At 34.0% G+C, this 17,519-nt stretch overlaps 1 protein-coding gene across 1 annotated transcript in view; it reads right to left on the bottom strand.

Annotated features, from left to right (window-relative positions):
- Positions 1-1,869: 1,869 nt before the first annotated feature.
- The window catches only part of LOC134255088 (dynein axonemal heavy chain 12-like), a 39,811-nt gene continuing 24,161 nt past the window's right edge, over positions 1,870-17,519 (bottom strand). The window contains exons 39-59 of the mRNA XM_062737601.1: positions 17,219-17,515; positions 16,678-16,935; positions 16,173-16,394; positions 15,348-15,878; positions 14,985-15,130; positions 14,516-14,730; positions 14,066-14,258; positions 13,606-13,798; positions 13,052-13,224; positions 12,392-12,532; positions 10,279-10,420; positions 7,409-7,633; positions 6,981-7,160; positions 5,713-5,850; positions 5,110-5,343; positions 4,438-4,623; positions 4,212-4,315; positions 3,656-3,860; positions 3,305-3,442; positions 3,032-3,123; positions 1,870-2,822 (exon numbers count right to left, since the gene is read on the bottom strand). Coding sequence (XP_062593585.1) covers positions 2,561-2,822; positions 3,032-3,123; positions 3,305-3,442; positions 3,656-3,860; positions 4,212-4,315; positions 4,438-4,623; positions 5,110-5,343; positions 5,713-5,850; positions 6,981-7,160; positions 7,409-7,633; positions 10,279-10,420; positions 12,392-12,532; positions 13,052-13,224; positions 13,606-13,798; positions 14,066-14,258; positions 14,516-14,730; positions 14,985-15,130; positions 15,348-15,878; positions 16,173-16,394; positions 16,678-16,935; positions 17,219-17,515 — 4,275 coding nt within the window. The 3' untranslated portion in view covers positions 1,870-2,560. The remainder of the gene's footprint in view (positions 2,823-3,031; positions 3,124-3,304; positions 3,443-3,655; positions 3,861-4,211; positions 4,316-4,437; positions 4,624-5,109; positions 5,344-5,712; positions 5,851-6,980; positions 7,161-7,408; positions 7,634-10,278; positions 10,421-12,391; positions 12,533-13,051; positions 13,225-13,605; positions 13,799-14,065; positions 14,259-14,515; positions 14,731-14,984; positions 15,131-15,347; positions 15,879-16,172; positions 16,395-16,677; positions 16,936-17,218; positions 17,516-17,519) is intronic.

The following is a 17,519-nucleotide window of genomic DNA, read 5'->3' on the forward strand; positions in this document are numbered from 1 at the left end:
TATTGCTTATTTACAAGACACCGCCGAACATTTTACAAAATGGAAAAAGGTGAAGACATCGATTAGAGATCGATGTCAAAAACTAAAAGCAACACAACTCTGTAAACAGGACTTAAAACATGTAGCTGCAATAATGTAGCCCTCTCCTTTTTTTTCGGGGGGGGGGGGGGGGGGGGTCCAGAAAATATCAGATTAAAACAAATCGGAGAGGGCTACATTATTGCAGCTAAAAACATAGGCCCCTGGAAAGTACAAAGATTGGATCAGACCGGTGGCTGGGAGGAATGAGCATCCCCTGCATGTCGATCGACAGCACATGCTTTTATTTAAGCCATGAGTAGACCAAATATTCCGTTGTCAAATTTAGTATAAAAACATATGCCTAACAACATATACGACCCAATGGGATGCACGATAATTAAATATTTGCTAACTATGACATTATAAACAACCAAGGAAATTAAACCTGGTTGTTGATATCTCTGTAACATCACCTTATCTGTTAGTAGCCTATTTTAGTTTTTTAAAAAGGCATGCTCCCCAGTTTTGAATAAGTACATGAATAGAAGCAGAAACACTATATGCAGGTCACAGCATAATATATATAAAATACATGTACATAAATAAAGATGGAGAAGCTTACCACCTCCCTTGTCATAGAATTTAGTTGTTATTTGACATTTTAATTATAAGTTAAAGTAGGTCACGCAACTCGCGGATATTTCTCGCACGCGAATAAAACTTGGTTTACAGTATTTTAGACATGAAGAATATGGAGATAACGAACAGTATTCAAGATCAAAATTCCATAAAAAAATACAAAATAGGAGCAGAGCAAACAAGGACCTCCAAAACATCAGAGGTGGGATCAGGTACCATGGAAGAGAGAGCATCCCCTGCTGACCGGTCACACCCGCCGTGTGCTCCTTGTCATGATCGGGGGAAAACGGGAAAATCCGTCGTCAATTCAGTGTATAATTGACTAACAATTAATATGAAAAACATCAGTCAGCATTTAACTCATCAATGATAAATTGTATTTGCTGACAAAGTCATTGTATCGACCATAGAACTTACAAAATGATGACTTTAAACGAGACTGCTGATATTCTTGTTTCATCAACTTGTTTTATGTTAATAATTATGAAACTGACAAGGCAGACCCTGAGATGTCTAAAACTTCCAGTTCACTGGGATATCTGGTCGACATATAAATGGTGTAAACTATTGTTAATTGATAAAGTTTCGTCCATACATCTGAATGTAGATCTAGTTTAAGGCCATCACAAGTGTTTTCTTGACTTCTCCAGCAGAAGTTTTTAAACAAACTTCTGCTTCATAGGAATATAAAAACAGGTTGACCAATAAAAGAACACAATCCAATACAATTCCAACAGTTTGTTGGAAAACATGGTATCTGAAGACAACTGAAATGTTGACAATGAGGAATTCCTGCATTCTTTCAATATCCCCTTCATAGTACTAGGGTGTAAAATAGAGTGATTTTTGGCAAAGTAATTCTGTTGATGACTTATCATTGATATGAAAATTTACAAGTTCTATCTTGATTGAAGAAGCAGTTTCTATCAGGAACAAAATCAATGTACAAAGGGTTGAAATGTCATACATTTGATGTAACAGACTTTTGAAAAATATTGCAATTTTGGAAATATTGAGAGTGGACCACATTTGACTTTAAGACATGGTGGAGCATCTTATGCTGGACCCAGTAAGGAGGAGCATTTTTAAAGACAACTTTTAAAAAAAAAATGTCAATTGTTTCTTTATAAACTACGAGTAGAATTAAAAATCTAGTGCCCTCATAAATAATCACTTCATAATAATCAAAATACAAGAAAAGGAAAAAAAAAGAATGTGTAATGATTTTATTCACATATCACAGATAATAACAATGACTGTGTTAGACATTGGGAAATTAGTGTAAAAAATTAACAAAAACTTACAAGCATTACACAATTTCAATATGAAAGAACTTTTTGAAAATAAATATGTGACTGTATATATTAAGTGTTTTCTCAACAAAAGAGTTATCACAAAAAAAGTTTTGTAATCATGGACGGTTACAAATAGCAGAACATAGCACTGGACGGAATACAAAAATATTTCATCATCAATAAATATTTCTTTACATAATGTTCACTCTTCAAACAAGATGTTTTATTAATATCAAACAAATGCAGAGTCTTCATCAAAGCCTGTGAATTATAGAGTTTAACTCATTTTTTTTGGTCTGAAGAATGCATCAAAGTTTATACATGTAATGTGATACATTAAATTTCTGCTTTCAAATATACACACAGCAAAGAATTAATTAAGACAAAAAAGTTTTAAAAATAAAACATGAATTCACACAAAAAATAAACTTTCCTCTACATTTCTTTTTACATATCACAATTTGTTTAAGTAACATTTCATAATTGAAAAATTCAACAACCACAAAATCAGACAAGCTTGTTTACAAATAGTGTCCATTTCTGTATGCTAACTGATAAAGTTTCCATTAAGCATTTACAAGAGTCTGGGTAACACAGACAGATTTCTAAGAGTCTAACTGACAGAGTAATGCCAGGCCCCTCTTGATCCAGTGCTGGACTGGGTGTTCTGTGTTCAGCAGCACGGCTAACACAAAGTTTGTAGAATGTCCAGTAGTGGACAATACGCCCTTCCTCTCACTCGTTTTATAGATGGGGCATTTATATCTCTTGTCCGATTCATCGATCTCTAATTTCTTTTTAGGTATGAACCACATCATGGGTAATGGTTCGTTCAGAATCTTAGGAAGTTGTTCTGATAACACATCCCTATAAAGGAAAAAAACAGAAAAATCCTTAAACCATTTCAACTTAAAAGTCAAAGAGAACAGTTCAAAGGACAGAGACTGATATAGGTGAAAAATGTGAGCAGATTAACAGGGTAAATGAGGCACATTTAGCAAACTTGTTAAGTCATTCTGTTGGACCTTAACAAAAAAAGTGGTTAACATGATTGAGCAATCTGTTTCCATACTTACTTGTGTTTGTCCCATCTGGCTCCATCAAGGAACAATCCATAAACATAGCAACCATCTTCTGGGGCTTTGTCAGACGTCTCCTGACTCAGAACCTACAAATATCGACACAGTATGTAGAAATAGTACACCCTGAGGTATTTCAGTTATAATATATATAAATTTTTTATCTGAAATTTTTTTTTATAATGTAATAAAAATAACCATTCTTAAAGTTACCAGGACAAATTTAATTTATAATTTCTGTAGATAGGGGGAGGGTGCTGAAGTACTTACATCAAAATCAAAGGCCAAGGTATCAATGGGGATGGTATACTTTCTGGCAAAGTTCTGCATGACTCCTGTCAAGAAGGCCTGGGTAAAGAAGAAGCCAGACAACCAGAATGTGGGTGGCTTGCCTTCATCATACCATTTCTGTAAAACACAAAGGACTACTTAATTAGATTTTTTAACATTTTTTTGTTTTTGACATACATGTAAAATTAACAATTTTATTCTAATCATGACATATAGAACAAAGTTATAAACAGCTGTTTTCATCTTAATTTCACCTTTATTAGTTAATGTAACAGAAAAATAATTCACATATAAATTTTCATTGTGGTAATGCCCAGCCCTGGTACAGACCTGTAAGAATTTCAGTCTCTCCAGGAAGTCATTGATGTAGCTGCCCAGAGGTTTGAGTGAGGGGTAGGACCTCTTGGCCCACATAGCGGGGAGTTTACCGATCAGTAAACTACTGGCCAGGGCTTCCAGCTCAGCAGACATGACAACCAACCCCTTAATGGCCTTCTGTAAATTGACTAAACTAGAGCGGACAATGGACAACAGCCTGCAAAAAAAAAACATCATGTTTAATCAGTATTAGGGATAAAACAAATGTATGATAAATGTTTGCAAGTACTCAAGTTAATATATAAGCCTGGTAATATAATTATGTAAATGAAAATTTAAAAATTAATTTATTGATGAATAACCAACCAAATTGTCATTTATTAGAGGAATAAATCTCAGAAATTGCCAACATAATAACAAACTGAAATAAACTCCTGAACCAAATAGTCACAAAAAATGTCCATCTCAAACATGCACCACATGTCACATTTTTAACACCTTGGAATCTCAACAGCAAAAATCATTTGAATGAATAAAAAAAAAATAAACGATACCATGAAGAACTGACCTGTTAAATCTTTCCATTTCCTGTACCAGCACTGTATTCATGCTCTCTTCATAAGACACTGGGTATTTCTTACCAGCTGTTTCTATGTCAAAATCTTTTGGCAGCTAAGCACAGAAAAATAATTAATACACAGATGAAATATATTTTCATAAATACAATAGATTTTATACTTCATTGTCATAACTACATCAGTGTTCTAAAGACAAATGAGCTATTCATTAGGTACCTTGCTGAGGATGTCGCCCGCGATGGTGTAGAGTTGGTCGTCTGTAGACCCACCCCCACCACCCCCAGATCCTCCCCTGGCCAGTAGGACGGAATCAAACAACAGCTTTGTCTCCTGCAGCTCCTTAGAGATGTCCACATTCTCATGCATTCCAAACACCTCAGGGTGCTGGTTCAGGGGCAAGGACTGAAGGAAGAAAAGTATTATTATTCATTTGTATGAACTAAGGGAAATTTTGCATTTACTGCGAATAGTTACATATACCATCGTAATTTTTGAGCTACACGAATAAAAATTCAAAAACAGAAAGAATTTCTCATAGTGGGAGAAATAAAGAGCTAGAAAACATACACAATACCGTATAAGTAGAATTTTTTTGCGAGGATTTAATTTTGGCAAAATTAGCAAGGGTGCTGACATCGCTAAAATTGAATATCGCTAAAAATTAATTGCGTATTATTTGTAATGCCTTCTTTAGTTAGCATTGTAAAATCCCTAAAATTACTTCTCACTAAAATAAATTACCAATTCTTAGGTAGATATCGCAAAATTTGCGTCTTGCTAAAATTTCCACTTATACGGTATTAAAAATATAACTTCAAATGAAGCAATTTACTGATATTTTTTTTCCCCTTTTTGTTTTAGATTAGCACCATTTTGTTTCATAAATACCTTGATGAATTCAACATAGTCTTCGTAACTTCCCTTTGGTGGGGAGTAGTAGGACCCGCTGGGCGAGAATTTATAGCGGGATTCAGTGATGATGTGAGGCGTGTAGAAATCCGCCAGCATGGTGAGCAGTAGGCGTCGATCCCAGTCGTCCGTGACGCGACCACCATAGTTACACTCTCCTGTCATGTAGCTGATGGCATCAAACGGAACCTCGTCATACTCATTGATAAACATCTACAAATAAGGTGGAGAATTTCATGATTCTAAAATTAGAATATTATTCATTTCAGAGCCACGAGTGACTCAAGATCAGAACATCTCTCTATATTTGCAAATGTAAATCCAAGCTATCAGACAAGAGTACTATTTCTTCACAATTGTGATGAAAGGAAAGAGGGTTCTATTTTCCATACATATCATTAAAGAGATTAAATGAAATGAGCTGCAAGTGTAGTATTTGTCAAACATGACTTATTCGTTCCTTTTAAACGATAAACACGTATACACACATTTTTTTTTACCACTGCACAATCAATCTGGTACATCCCTGCTTCGAATAATAAATACTTTGACTTCATTAAATGAAGACAAAGCAATCCTTACCTGTAACTGCATGATAGAGATCCTGAGATCTGATTCGTTGAAGCCGTAGGGAATGTTCCATCCAAGGGGACCAAATTTCCTCCTCTCCTGAACCAAGGCATGGAAAAAGCACAGACCAAAGAGAAGCTTCTCAAATGGCTACAAACAAAAAGACCGTAAATATTAAGTACCCTTCTGCCATGAGTGTTGTGATAGATTTTTACCTAGTATGTAAACAATTGTGTTTATTAAACAGCTAAGTACTTTCTAAAATCTATAAAATTAGTACTATTTTGTCTGAGCTTACAAAATTTATAAGGAACATAAAACACAAAAACTAAAGAAATGTTAAAAATTATCAGAATGATACGTTTATTATTTTTTTGGTTATAAAATAAAAAACGACATTATATACCACCTGGCTCTGGTGCCGACAACGTCATTAAAACCCGTTTCTTCTACCTCTACACTATTTTGATGAGATTCTCAGTCTCAAATAGACTTTACAATGTATGAACAGCTGTCAATGCATATATTATTGCAAATGGATTTATACATTGGGAGAGACAGTAGCTCATCAAATTTTTAAGGCTAAAAACAATACCATTATTTGACGTGATAGATCCCAACCCTTGACTACAAATCGACATTAACTGTGCATCCCTTTTCTCTCTGGACATCCATTAAAAAAACTCCTCATCACTGACCGTTTAAAAATTTTAGGTAGGACTGCAGCAGATTCTGTAAAAGGAGTCCAGACATTTTCAAGGCAATATTTGTTTGGATACTCCATGTAAAATTGGTAAAATCTTCACTCCGTAATATTTTAGCACTGTCAACACAGGGAACTAAAGGGGGATTTCAAATATTCATATCAAAAGTATTTCATTACAAATCAAGCAATATAATCATTGCAAAACATTTTTAAAAAAATTAAATTACAGTTTACTTAGAAAAGAAGTACACTCATTCAATCTATTCAATACAGTAAAATATGAACATAGCAAACACTTTAAAATAAGTTTACACTTACAGTAAAGTGATATTCAAAAATTATATTCCTGTTTAGTGATAAAACATTTTGTGAACTGAATAGATATAATCAATTTTGTTTATAATTTATCAAAATTGATGGTCCCTGGCTCTTCACTATGTGTTTCACTGTAATTTTTTTCTTAAATTAAAACTTATGAAGCAGACTCTGAAGTAAAACAGAAATTAAATAAGATTTTTCTTTCAATTTTCAAGAGTTCCCCCCTCCCCACTCCCTTTTTATATTAATAAGAGACCTTGGGTGATGGATAGCTGGTTAGCCAGAGCCTGAAGTCTGAGTGGGTGTTCTCTGGTGTGAAGTCTTCACAAGTCTTCTCTAGAGGGGTCATCCAGGACACAGCCAAGTGACAGTTCTGTAACATGACCCATGACCCGTCCTGTCTCGCCTCACTGATCATCTTGGCAGCAATGGGTCCCTGTAAAAAAAAATTATCAAGTATGTTATGCATGATGATGACTCTGATGTACAGTGATAAAGCAGAATTTACATTAACTAACTTTCATAAAATCTTAAGTTTGTCAGTGGTAAACTTACAGTGGAATTGAAGTCTAACAATTTTTTTTAAAACAAAACATACATGAATAAAATTCAATTAGCAGAAAAATAGGTTACATCCCGCTACTACTGAGTTGTAAAGTTATCTCTGTGAATTGAAAATCTCACCTGTCCCTGACCCAGGGAAATGGAGTTGAATTTGTTTCCAGCGAATCCCTTGTCTTCAGCAAACTTGAGGAGAGCCATGGTTGGGTCAGCCCCAGGGGACAGGATGAAGATGAGAGGGGCACAGCAGTTAGAGTCCTGGTAACTCTTGGCCAAGTCAAAGGGTGGAGGTTCCACAAACTTTTTACCCAGTTTCTCTCTCACAAAGTTAGTGATGGCTGGATTCACCTATAATGGATCAAATATAAAGATTTTATGAACATTTGTTTTCCTCCTTCCCAAAACAACAAAATTTTATCTATAAGGTCCAAATTGAAATTTTCTTTAAGAATGTGCCTTGTTAAACTTCGATATCAATTTTTGCTTTATGTAATAGTTTTTTCCCTTTGACACTGCCCAGTTTTTAAGGAATTTGCAAGTTTTTCAATTGGGCATTTACAGTGAGACATGAAACCTATACAATATGCTAACAATTGGTCAGTAATTGCAACAGTATATTTGACCCTAAGGTTTCCTTTTACAGCATAAATTAATCTAGCCTTAAAAAAATCCTCTGGAAGTCAAAAATTATACATTTCATTGTAAATCCCATCCCTGTATGACATAGTAATACACATAGTGCTATCAATTTCTATTCACTGAGACATTTACAATGAAATGTGCCATCTATACCAAGTTTCACAATTTTTGATTAAGATATCCAAGCAAAAAACAAAATATTATTGCTTTCAAAAATGTGTTTCTTCAAAAGTGTCACAAATTAAAATCATAAATATGATTATACAAGTAAGATACATTACCTGAATTTCTGCCTTATGACCCTTAAGATGATCATCCTCTGGAAGTCATTGAGTTTGTTCTCCTGCCTAAGCCAGTCAGGAAAAACATGAACTCATTGGTGAGGTTCTCTACACGGAAAAATTAAAATATGAGATGTTAAACCATTAAAAGGTAGAAAGGTTATCATTAAAATATAAAGTTTTCTCTACAAAATCAATGTAAGTTATAACATCAATACCAAGTTTCACCATTTTTGATTAAGATATCCAAGCAAAAAACAAAATATTATTGCTTTCAAAAATGTGCTTCTTCAAAAGTGTCACAAATTAAAATCAAAATAAAAACAAATTTTACAATTTCCTAATATTAAAGTATACTTTATGTAAAATCTCTCAATTTACAAAAATCTCACCTGAAAAATTTCTATGAAAATGCTTACACACACTAAAATGAACAAAAACGATCATTTTCTCATACTTAAACAAAATTTTTCAATATGGGTGGGTCTTCTCTCCATTTTTTGGAAAGATGATCCTAAAAGTGTGCTATAAAATACACATTTTTAGGTTTTCAAAAGCCTACACCTCCAGTCAGGAAAAACATGAACCATTGGTAAAAGTACAATTTTATGACACAATATTAGCATCTTTGGAAATACTTAAAGGGAAAGATTAAAACATGATTTAAATTGTTAAACCACCATGAGCTGTGTAGCAAAGGTTTTCATTAAAATATGCTATTTTCTTCGGATTTTTATTCAATTCATGAATACCATATTATAATTTTATGAAAGAAATTTTTTTTAAAGAACTCTTGAAAAGTTTTTTTTTAATATAAAATATTAAACTTTAATTTATAATTACATGTATATTAAAATAATTTTTAACAGCTTTATAAATATATTACAGTAACTGTCAATAAATTTGCTTTAAATATTTACAGAAAATTGAATCTGTTCAGTTTGATAATTAATTCATGAAAATATTTAAGATACTGGTTCAATTTACTTAAATTAGAGATAACTGACAAAAGCGTCAATCTGTTTATTTTAAAGATTTTAACAATTATGAAAGATATATAGCAGATTATCTCTTAATTAAGCTGAAATAACTGAAGCAGCTCAGCAATTCGCTAATTATAAAATTTCAAATTCAGCACACAATCACACACAGATCTATAAATTTAAGTTGAGTATAGCAAAGAAATAAAGGAAGAGCTACTGTATAACTGTAAATCACATTTTTGGGAGGCAAACTTTATTTTCATGCAATATTGTGAGGTCATTAATCATGAAAATAAAGTTTCAGTTAACCATTTTTTTTTTTTTTTGTGAATATGACTGAATGCCAAATTTTCTTGCAAAAAGGTCAAAATATATGTGATTTACTGAAGTGAAAGGCTAAAATGCTCAAAGAAGTAATAGTATGAGAATTTAAATATTGAAGAACAGGTGCAGAGGATAAAGAAATAAGAGAAATCTGTTCACAGCAATGCCAGCAGCACTCTTGCCAGAGGTGCACTCAATTCCCTTCGATTTCCGTTTCAATTTCCACCAGCACCGATATAAATCAGTTGAAATCAGTTCATTGCTAGTATGGGATACACATCTAGTATGTGGTACATGTAATTATGATGGGACAAATTTGATAGTCGTTAATTAAGTTGCTAAGATAAAGCAATTATAAAAGGGAGGTCACTCAACTGATTCAGGGGAGCAAACAAAAACAATAATTGATGAAGCAGTTAGGGTACTAAGTATTATTAAAAAAAAATCTTAAAAGACATACCCGACACTTTTCAAAATAAATTAGGTATTATTTAAAATACTTCAAAATCAATTCAAATCACAATAATTTCAAAACAAACAATAACATATGACAACAATTTTTTTTAGGAAAAACTGATAAAATTCACATTTCTCTTGATGGAAAAAAACAAGACAAATTTAACAATTATTAGGTTCATGAAATAAAATTGAAATCGAACATTGGGGATTAATCAAAACACAACTTCAAACTGGAAACAGCAATTTCAAAAAATTGTTCAAATGAAATTCAATATAAAGCACTCTCAGGTATAACAACTCATACTTACAGCAACATATTGGAACAGAGAATGAAAGAGAAAAGAAGTTTGTCTTTCTCAAAGAGGGAGCGACACACATTACAGTACAGACTGTATGTAAAGTGGTCTGACAGGTAACGCAAACGCCGATCCAAGATCTTGGATTTATTGCTGAAACGAGACACATTCAGAAATATAACTAAAATGTGAAAAAAGTGAAGAAATAGGGGTTGCTGTGATAGCAGTGTTGCTCGTGGATGATAGATTCCGCTGGTTGCTGTAGCTGCATTGTACCTGTGTGTTTAAATGATGTCAAAATAATTCATAACCACTATGGAATCCATGTAAGCAGGTACAGTATAGTTCTTTAATTACAACTTGATAGTTCGATCTATACATTGATTTACATAACTATATTCAATCCCGCAACCCACCCACTCTTTTCTTTGCAAATAAATATTCTAATGAATTTTCATTGCAATAATGATATAGCAATTTTTCAATCTTGACATCATTTTCCTGAAAAAAAAAGTAGCAGAGGAGAGAAGTTACATTATAGCTACATACGTGTGTTTAAGGGGGGACCTATGTCCGAAAAGTCTTTGTGTGAAATTTTCGAAACTTTGACATTTCTTTCCTGACCACTTGCTCTTAATTTTTAGGTATTAAAAACAGTACCTTTATATGCTTATTTTTACATAAGAGCACGGGCAAAAACAGTGTGAATTGCTAAAAATAGATTATTTTCAGACATTATTGTTCTACCCCAAATATGCGCTAAAAGAGCCAAAAATGTCAAATCGCATTAAAAATCAATAGGTATTTAATTTATATGACTTGTATCTTTAAAATGAAGATAAATTCATTGTAATTCATCTCGCATGAAAAATTATAAGGGAGCACAATGTACGTATCACCCCAATTTTCTTGTCGTATTTTTTACAATTCCGACATGCATAACAGGTAATATCTTAAAAAGTCTTTGTGTGAAAATGTTGTAATTCATATTTTTGGAAAGAAATGATTCATCTCTTTATTTTAACAAAGAAAAAAGTATACCTTTATGATAAAATAAACGAGAAATATGACGTTTTCTTTTATTTTCGCACTCTTGTGTCATAAAAATTGACCTTTCTGCACTAAAAGAATGGTAAGTAAGCACAGTTAACCATCTGAATATAAGACTATTTTGCGAAAAACGAGTATTTTGTTTTGATTAGAAGCAATTTAAACAGATTAATACTTTCTTCTTCATTCCAATCATTCTGTTTCTCTCCCCCCTCCATTTCCCCGTCAACAACCAACACCTACAAGAACCTAGGAATGACTTTATGCAATAAAATCTACATGTACTAAAAACCAATAAGCAAATATAGGTAAAAGCACATTTTTTCATTTTTTTCTTAGTTTTATCCAGAAAATACAATTAATGGTACACATAAAATTAAACATATTTCCCTGATTTATGCCGCTTTCTTTGCTGAATTTTATCTTAATTAAGTTATCTTTTTGCATTTATATATCACCATATCATCGAGGTATTTCTTTACAACTGAAATTGCTATGAATTTTCAACCAAAGGAAGAGAATTCTAATATTAACAAAATCCATAATTCAAATAAAACTGTTATTAATGATGAATAAATTTTCTTTTTGTAAATTGTGTACGTTATTGATCATTAACAACTTTATGCCAATATCACAGTTGCAAAAGTAACAGGTAAAAACAAACGTCGCTATTGTGACGTCACATAACGCTGCTTTGACGTAGAACGACATAGGTCCCCCCTTAACAGATACATTTGTGTCTATGTCACATTTAAATGAAGCATGCAAAAGTGAAGATTTCAAAGATCTGGGTATTGGAAAAATTATAATAAGATCTAATATGTAAATATTATGTGCATGAAAAAAATACTGTTTTAAATTAGAACATACCAAATATATCTGAAATCTTCACAATATTTTCATTTAAATGAGCAACAGAGAGAGAGTCAGCAATTGTACGTAAGTGAGTAATACAAGTGTGAAGAGACGTCACATGCATTTTCCCCCCTCCTTCCACAGAAGAGCTACAGAGAGCTAGACCTAAATATAAATATGTATTCTGTCTACATATGTGCTTTATATACAGTTACTCACAAAAGTAAGTTTGCACACAGTATAAAGGTAAAGACACCACGGTGTTTGGCAAAAATTGAGCGTGACACATTGTCATAGAGCTGATACTGGAAATGATCCTTGAGGTATCGGAGGCGACGTTCTAGTATTTTGGATTTATTGCTGTAATTAAATGCACAACAGTGTTATAAAAGGAGGGGTTTATGATAAGGATGATAATGAAAAGAGTTTTATTATAATGACTTGATTGTTTGACTTTATGTTTCCCAGATATAAGTATTTAAGGATGTGAAATGTATATTTTGTATTATGTTTTCCACACACATATAGAACATGATGAAATGTATAACTGATTGGTAAAAGATAATCTTTGCAAATATTACTGCTCAGAATGGTCAAGATCCATAGACCAACTGCAATGGGCTGCTGATAAAATTTAGTTAACAAACATGTTGACAAAAAAACAATCAAAAACAAGTTCAAAGTACAATACAACAGTTTAATACAATACAGTTGAAATACATGTATTTAATCAAATGCATAATATACTCAGTATATCATTAAATCTTAAAGTGAAACTGCTAACAAATTTCTACGATTTTTTAAAAACTGAACAAAAATTTCTATGATCTTCCATGAATTATTTTTCCTGAAGGTCTAAAAATAGAACTGGTGACCTACCTGTCCTGGATGGACATGATGTAGAGGTTGACAAACCAGGTCAGGGAGTACTGGTACATGGGGTCAATGTTGGGGAGATCAGCGATGGAGAAGAAGAGGATAGAGGAGTGCTTGGCGATGGGACGGTAGCCCATACGACTGGTGTCTATCTTCTGTTCTGTCTCCTCCGCAATCTGTAATCAACGTAATAAATTTGTAATTACATTACAAATGTAACACAAATCTGTATTAAATGTATTAGATATGTAATTACATTAAAAAAATAATACCAGTCTGTAATTAATATAATTTATTTATGACATTACAACTGTAATAGAAATCTGTAATAAATGTAATAGATTTGTAATTACAATACAATTGTAATAGCAATCTGTAATCAATGTAACAGATTTATAATTATAACATTACAAAGTTCTACTAATAACAAAATCTGTTCCTATTGAATCCATGAGACAAAATGTTAACAAGTTGACAACCCTATTACTAGATTTTACAAAGCAGTCATAATTTACAAATAATTTCTCACAGGGACTCCTAAACACTGAGGACTATACCTTCTGTTTCTTGGAGATTTCATCTGAGAGAATTTTGGAGGAGTCAAGGACCTTGATGGCTGACTCATCCTCGAGGATGTTGCCCTCGGAGGCAGATAGAGTGTGGAGGATCTTGTCCTCAATCTCCTTCAGGGCCTTTCTGTTGGCGGCACTCTGTACAATCAGGGCCTGACGCTCCTCTTCTAACTCTGGTCTGTAATGAAAATTCAAAAATAAGAAAAAAGTGTTTTCTTAAACAATCACGTCAACTCTCCGTGTAATTTTATTTTTAACAAAATTTCATGCTTGGGTTGTAATTTGTTGATTCTTTAGAAAAATAGATAAAATATCACAAAATTTTTTTACTACAGACACACATATTGTACTAAAATGCTAAGCTGTATTACAGCATACAAGCATCAGAGAGAGTGTGCAAAGGCATTCAATGTGTTCAGAATTTCTAATTATTTCCTCTACCCACCTTTCTTTAGCGACCACAATTCCCAGCAGCTGATCCTCCAGACCCTCTGGGGTGATCATGAAGTTGAGGAGGGACACTTTGACTGCGATTTCGGGGAGGTAGTGGGGGTTCCTCAGTTTAGTGGTGATGTAGAATCTGAAGTCCTTACTGTACTCAATCACATTCTCACCAATCTTGATCATGTCAACTCCAGCTGTGTAATGTTAAAAAGTGCTTTAAAAAATTACAAAAAAACAGCTTGACGAAAACATAATGGTCTTTGAATTATTTTGTTACTTGGATGAAGTTCTCACCAAAGAACCCTTAGAAATAGTAATGTAATCACTTAAAAGTCCACATATATACAGAATCTTAAATCTTTTTCAGCAACCAGTATTTTTGACCTTTTTGTACTTACATTAATTTTGACCTTTTTGTACTACCCAGTAATGTTGACCTATTTGTACTGACCTTGTTTGTATGTTTGTTTCAGAAGGAGAGGCTCCAGGGAGGGGTCCAGCTCCTCTGCCACGTTCTCCAGCAGTAAGGGGTTCCCAAAGGTGATACAATTCTCCAGGGTCCTCATGTAGTCAGAATCGGTCAGTTTGATCACTGACAGTTTGAATTCTTTCTCCATGTTCTTGACCCACTTATTAGCCTGACCTTGAGGGTCAATCATCAAAGGCCTTGAAATAAAGAGGTTTTTATTTAATAGTTAAATTTATTTTTTTTCAAATATTGAACATCCTTTCATAAATAACCCATATAACATTAGATAATTCAGATAATCAGAAATTTACTCAAGGCTAAATTATAGACATTGTTAGCAAAATATTAGACAAGTCTATTTCCAAAACCTAAATTAATAAATACATAGTTGAATTCAGATAAGCCAATTTTAGATACTGAAGTACATCTAGTACTAAAAAAAGATAGTTACCATCTCCTTGAGTTGGCTACAATGACACCATTATCAATGGAGAAACTATCTCTTGGCAATCCAAAGATATTCCAGGCCTGGATTTTGATTGGCTCTCCAAGAGTCTTGCTGAGAGAGAATTCCTGGGAGCAAGGGATTTGTCTATCCTGCATTGCAAAAAAGCATGTAGAGTCATGGTATATTGACTATATTCATGATTGTAATAAAAAAATAAAGTTAAATTTTATCAATGTCCCAATTAAAATGCAAGGGGACTATTATATATTTTAAGAAGCTATTTCTAATTTTGCAGAAGTTAGATAGTGCAATATGCTATTTTCAGTAGAAAGTTAAGTTTTAACTTACAAAGAAGAATTGACTTACTGTGCAGACTTTCACCCAGTCCACTGTACACTGTTCTCTGAAGGCCATAGTGAAAGGTCCCAAGTACGCGATGACACCAGCCGATATCAAGACATCACCCACCAAGTTATCATAAATGTTCTGTAAATTCTCTGCGGCTGCAGTCCACCTAGCCTTTTCTCCTCCAAGTCCACCAATCAGCTTCTTGGCTCTCTCCAACTTCTTTCCACAAAGATCCACCTGGAATTCCAGCTGTTCCTTCTTGTCAGTCATCTCTTTGAACGTGGCCTGGAGATCAGCCAAGCGTTTTTCTACAGCTGCCAGTTCAGCACGTTTCTTGTTCAGTTGGTCCATGGTTGTCTTCAACTCGGCTTCGGCCTCGGCTAATTTGACCTTTTTCGGGGCCACCACTTTGGCTACCCTGTCGTAGATTTCCATGGCCATGATCCATTTACACAGACCCTCTGCAGCAGAGGAGGCATTGGCCACTTTAGCAGGGTCAAACTCAGGGTTAGAAATGTACTCTTTCCTGATCTTCTGCATAACATGGACCTAAAAAGGCAAAAAAAATGGCAAATATATTTCAAAGCCAATTATGACACTTCCCCGACAAATATTTTCAAAACGTTTATCCATCATATCATTTCAAATGTTTGAATTTAAGAATTTTGAATGAATTATGTACAATACAAATATTCTAATAAGTATCATTTAAAGGCATTTTTCTTTTCAGCATTCATAATCTAATTTTTTCAACTTTGAAAACCCATTTATAGTTTATCTCCCCTACTTTAACCCCTTTTTCAAAGAACTTCATTGCTAGCCACTGACTCTTCCAACACTTACAGGGATGTTGTCCTTATCGTACTCCTTAAGCATGCTCAGGAAGCTCATGTCTCCCAGCAGTTTTTTGGAGGGTCCCCAGTAGTCGAGGATCTTCTGTCCTGGTTTATCGGGGTCATTAATCTTGTCTGGTTTGATGTCCTTCATTACACACACAGCGGCCATGACAAGCTTGACACCAGCTGGGGGCTGCTTCATAGACTTCACAATGGTGATATCTTGTGGCTGTAAAAGATAATAAAATTAATATTCAATAAAACATTATCTTAAACTTGATAGGACTGAGAAACAACATCGAGATATCCCAAAATTTATGATATTATGGGTTGAATATTTAACAATATGTGGTTGGGACTTCCAAACCACTTGAACTTATCCATGGTATTCAAGATACCAGTGTTCAAGACATTGAAGTTCAACTGTTTTCCTTCAAGTTTAATTTTATCATCATAACCCATATGAAAAATTTTGAGTCCTAAAAGACTGGCCTATTCAGGCATTCTCTAACCTTGAGTGTGTTCAAGGCAGCCAAGGCAGCCTCCAGAGCAGGAATGGCCTCGGCTAATTCTGCCTCACATTCGTCCTTGAGGGCCTGAGCCTGAGCGGCCTGCTCGTTGGCCACCGCCTCGTCTGCTCGCACCACCTTACTGGTGGCCTCCACCTCTACCGACTCCTTCTCGATGACCACCATCATCTTGGCGTTCTCCTCCTGGGACACCACCAGCTGAGGCTGTAGTTCCTCAAGTTCTTTTTGCATGGTAGCTACCTTTAAACACACAGAGAAGTGAAGTCAATGAGAGTCCATCAACCCTACATAAATTTACCAATGCTTAGAAAAAAACATAAGAATTTTTGCTTCATTTTTTGTTTTTAAATCTGTACAATTTTTTTGCATTTTTAATTTGGCATTTATTGCTAAAAAATCTATAATTCAAATAAAAATTTGGAAAGCAGTATGCTTTTTTACTGATATAATTATGAATTATGTGTACATATATAAAGTGTTTATAGTGCTGATCTTTGAGACTGAGCAATCCACGGTGATTTACCTGTGAAGCAGCAAAAGCCAGCTTCTCTAATCCCACCACATATCTCCTCTTGGCCTTCATGGTCTCATCTTGCTTCGTGGACAGTAAATTCTTAAAAGAGTTGATCAACTCCAGATATGATGTAGGAGTGACGTAATTATGTCGGCCCAGTTCTGAGAAATACCTATCAGACAATCTGATGGTACTCTGATGGAAATACTTGACAATGTGTGTGGTCTCCTTACGTTCATTGTCTGCTAGCTCGACCTGCTCCAAGAATTTATTGGCTACTCTCTCCAAGGCATCATCTGGCCAAGTCTAT

The sequence above is a fragment of the Saccostrea cucullata genome, unplaced genomic scaffold (genome assembly GCF_032062105.1).
Source record: "Saccostrea cucullata isolate Sc308-1 unplaced genomic scaffold, CSIRO_AGI_Scuc_v1 ctg1036, whole genome shotgun sequence".
NCBI lineage: Eukaryota > Metazoa > Mollusca > Bivalvia > Ostreida > Ostreidae > Saccostrea > Saccostrea cuccullata.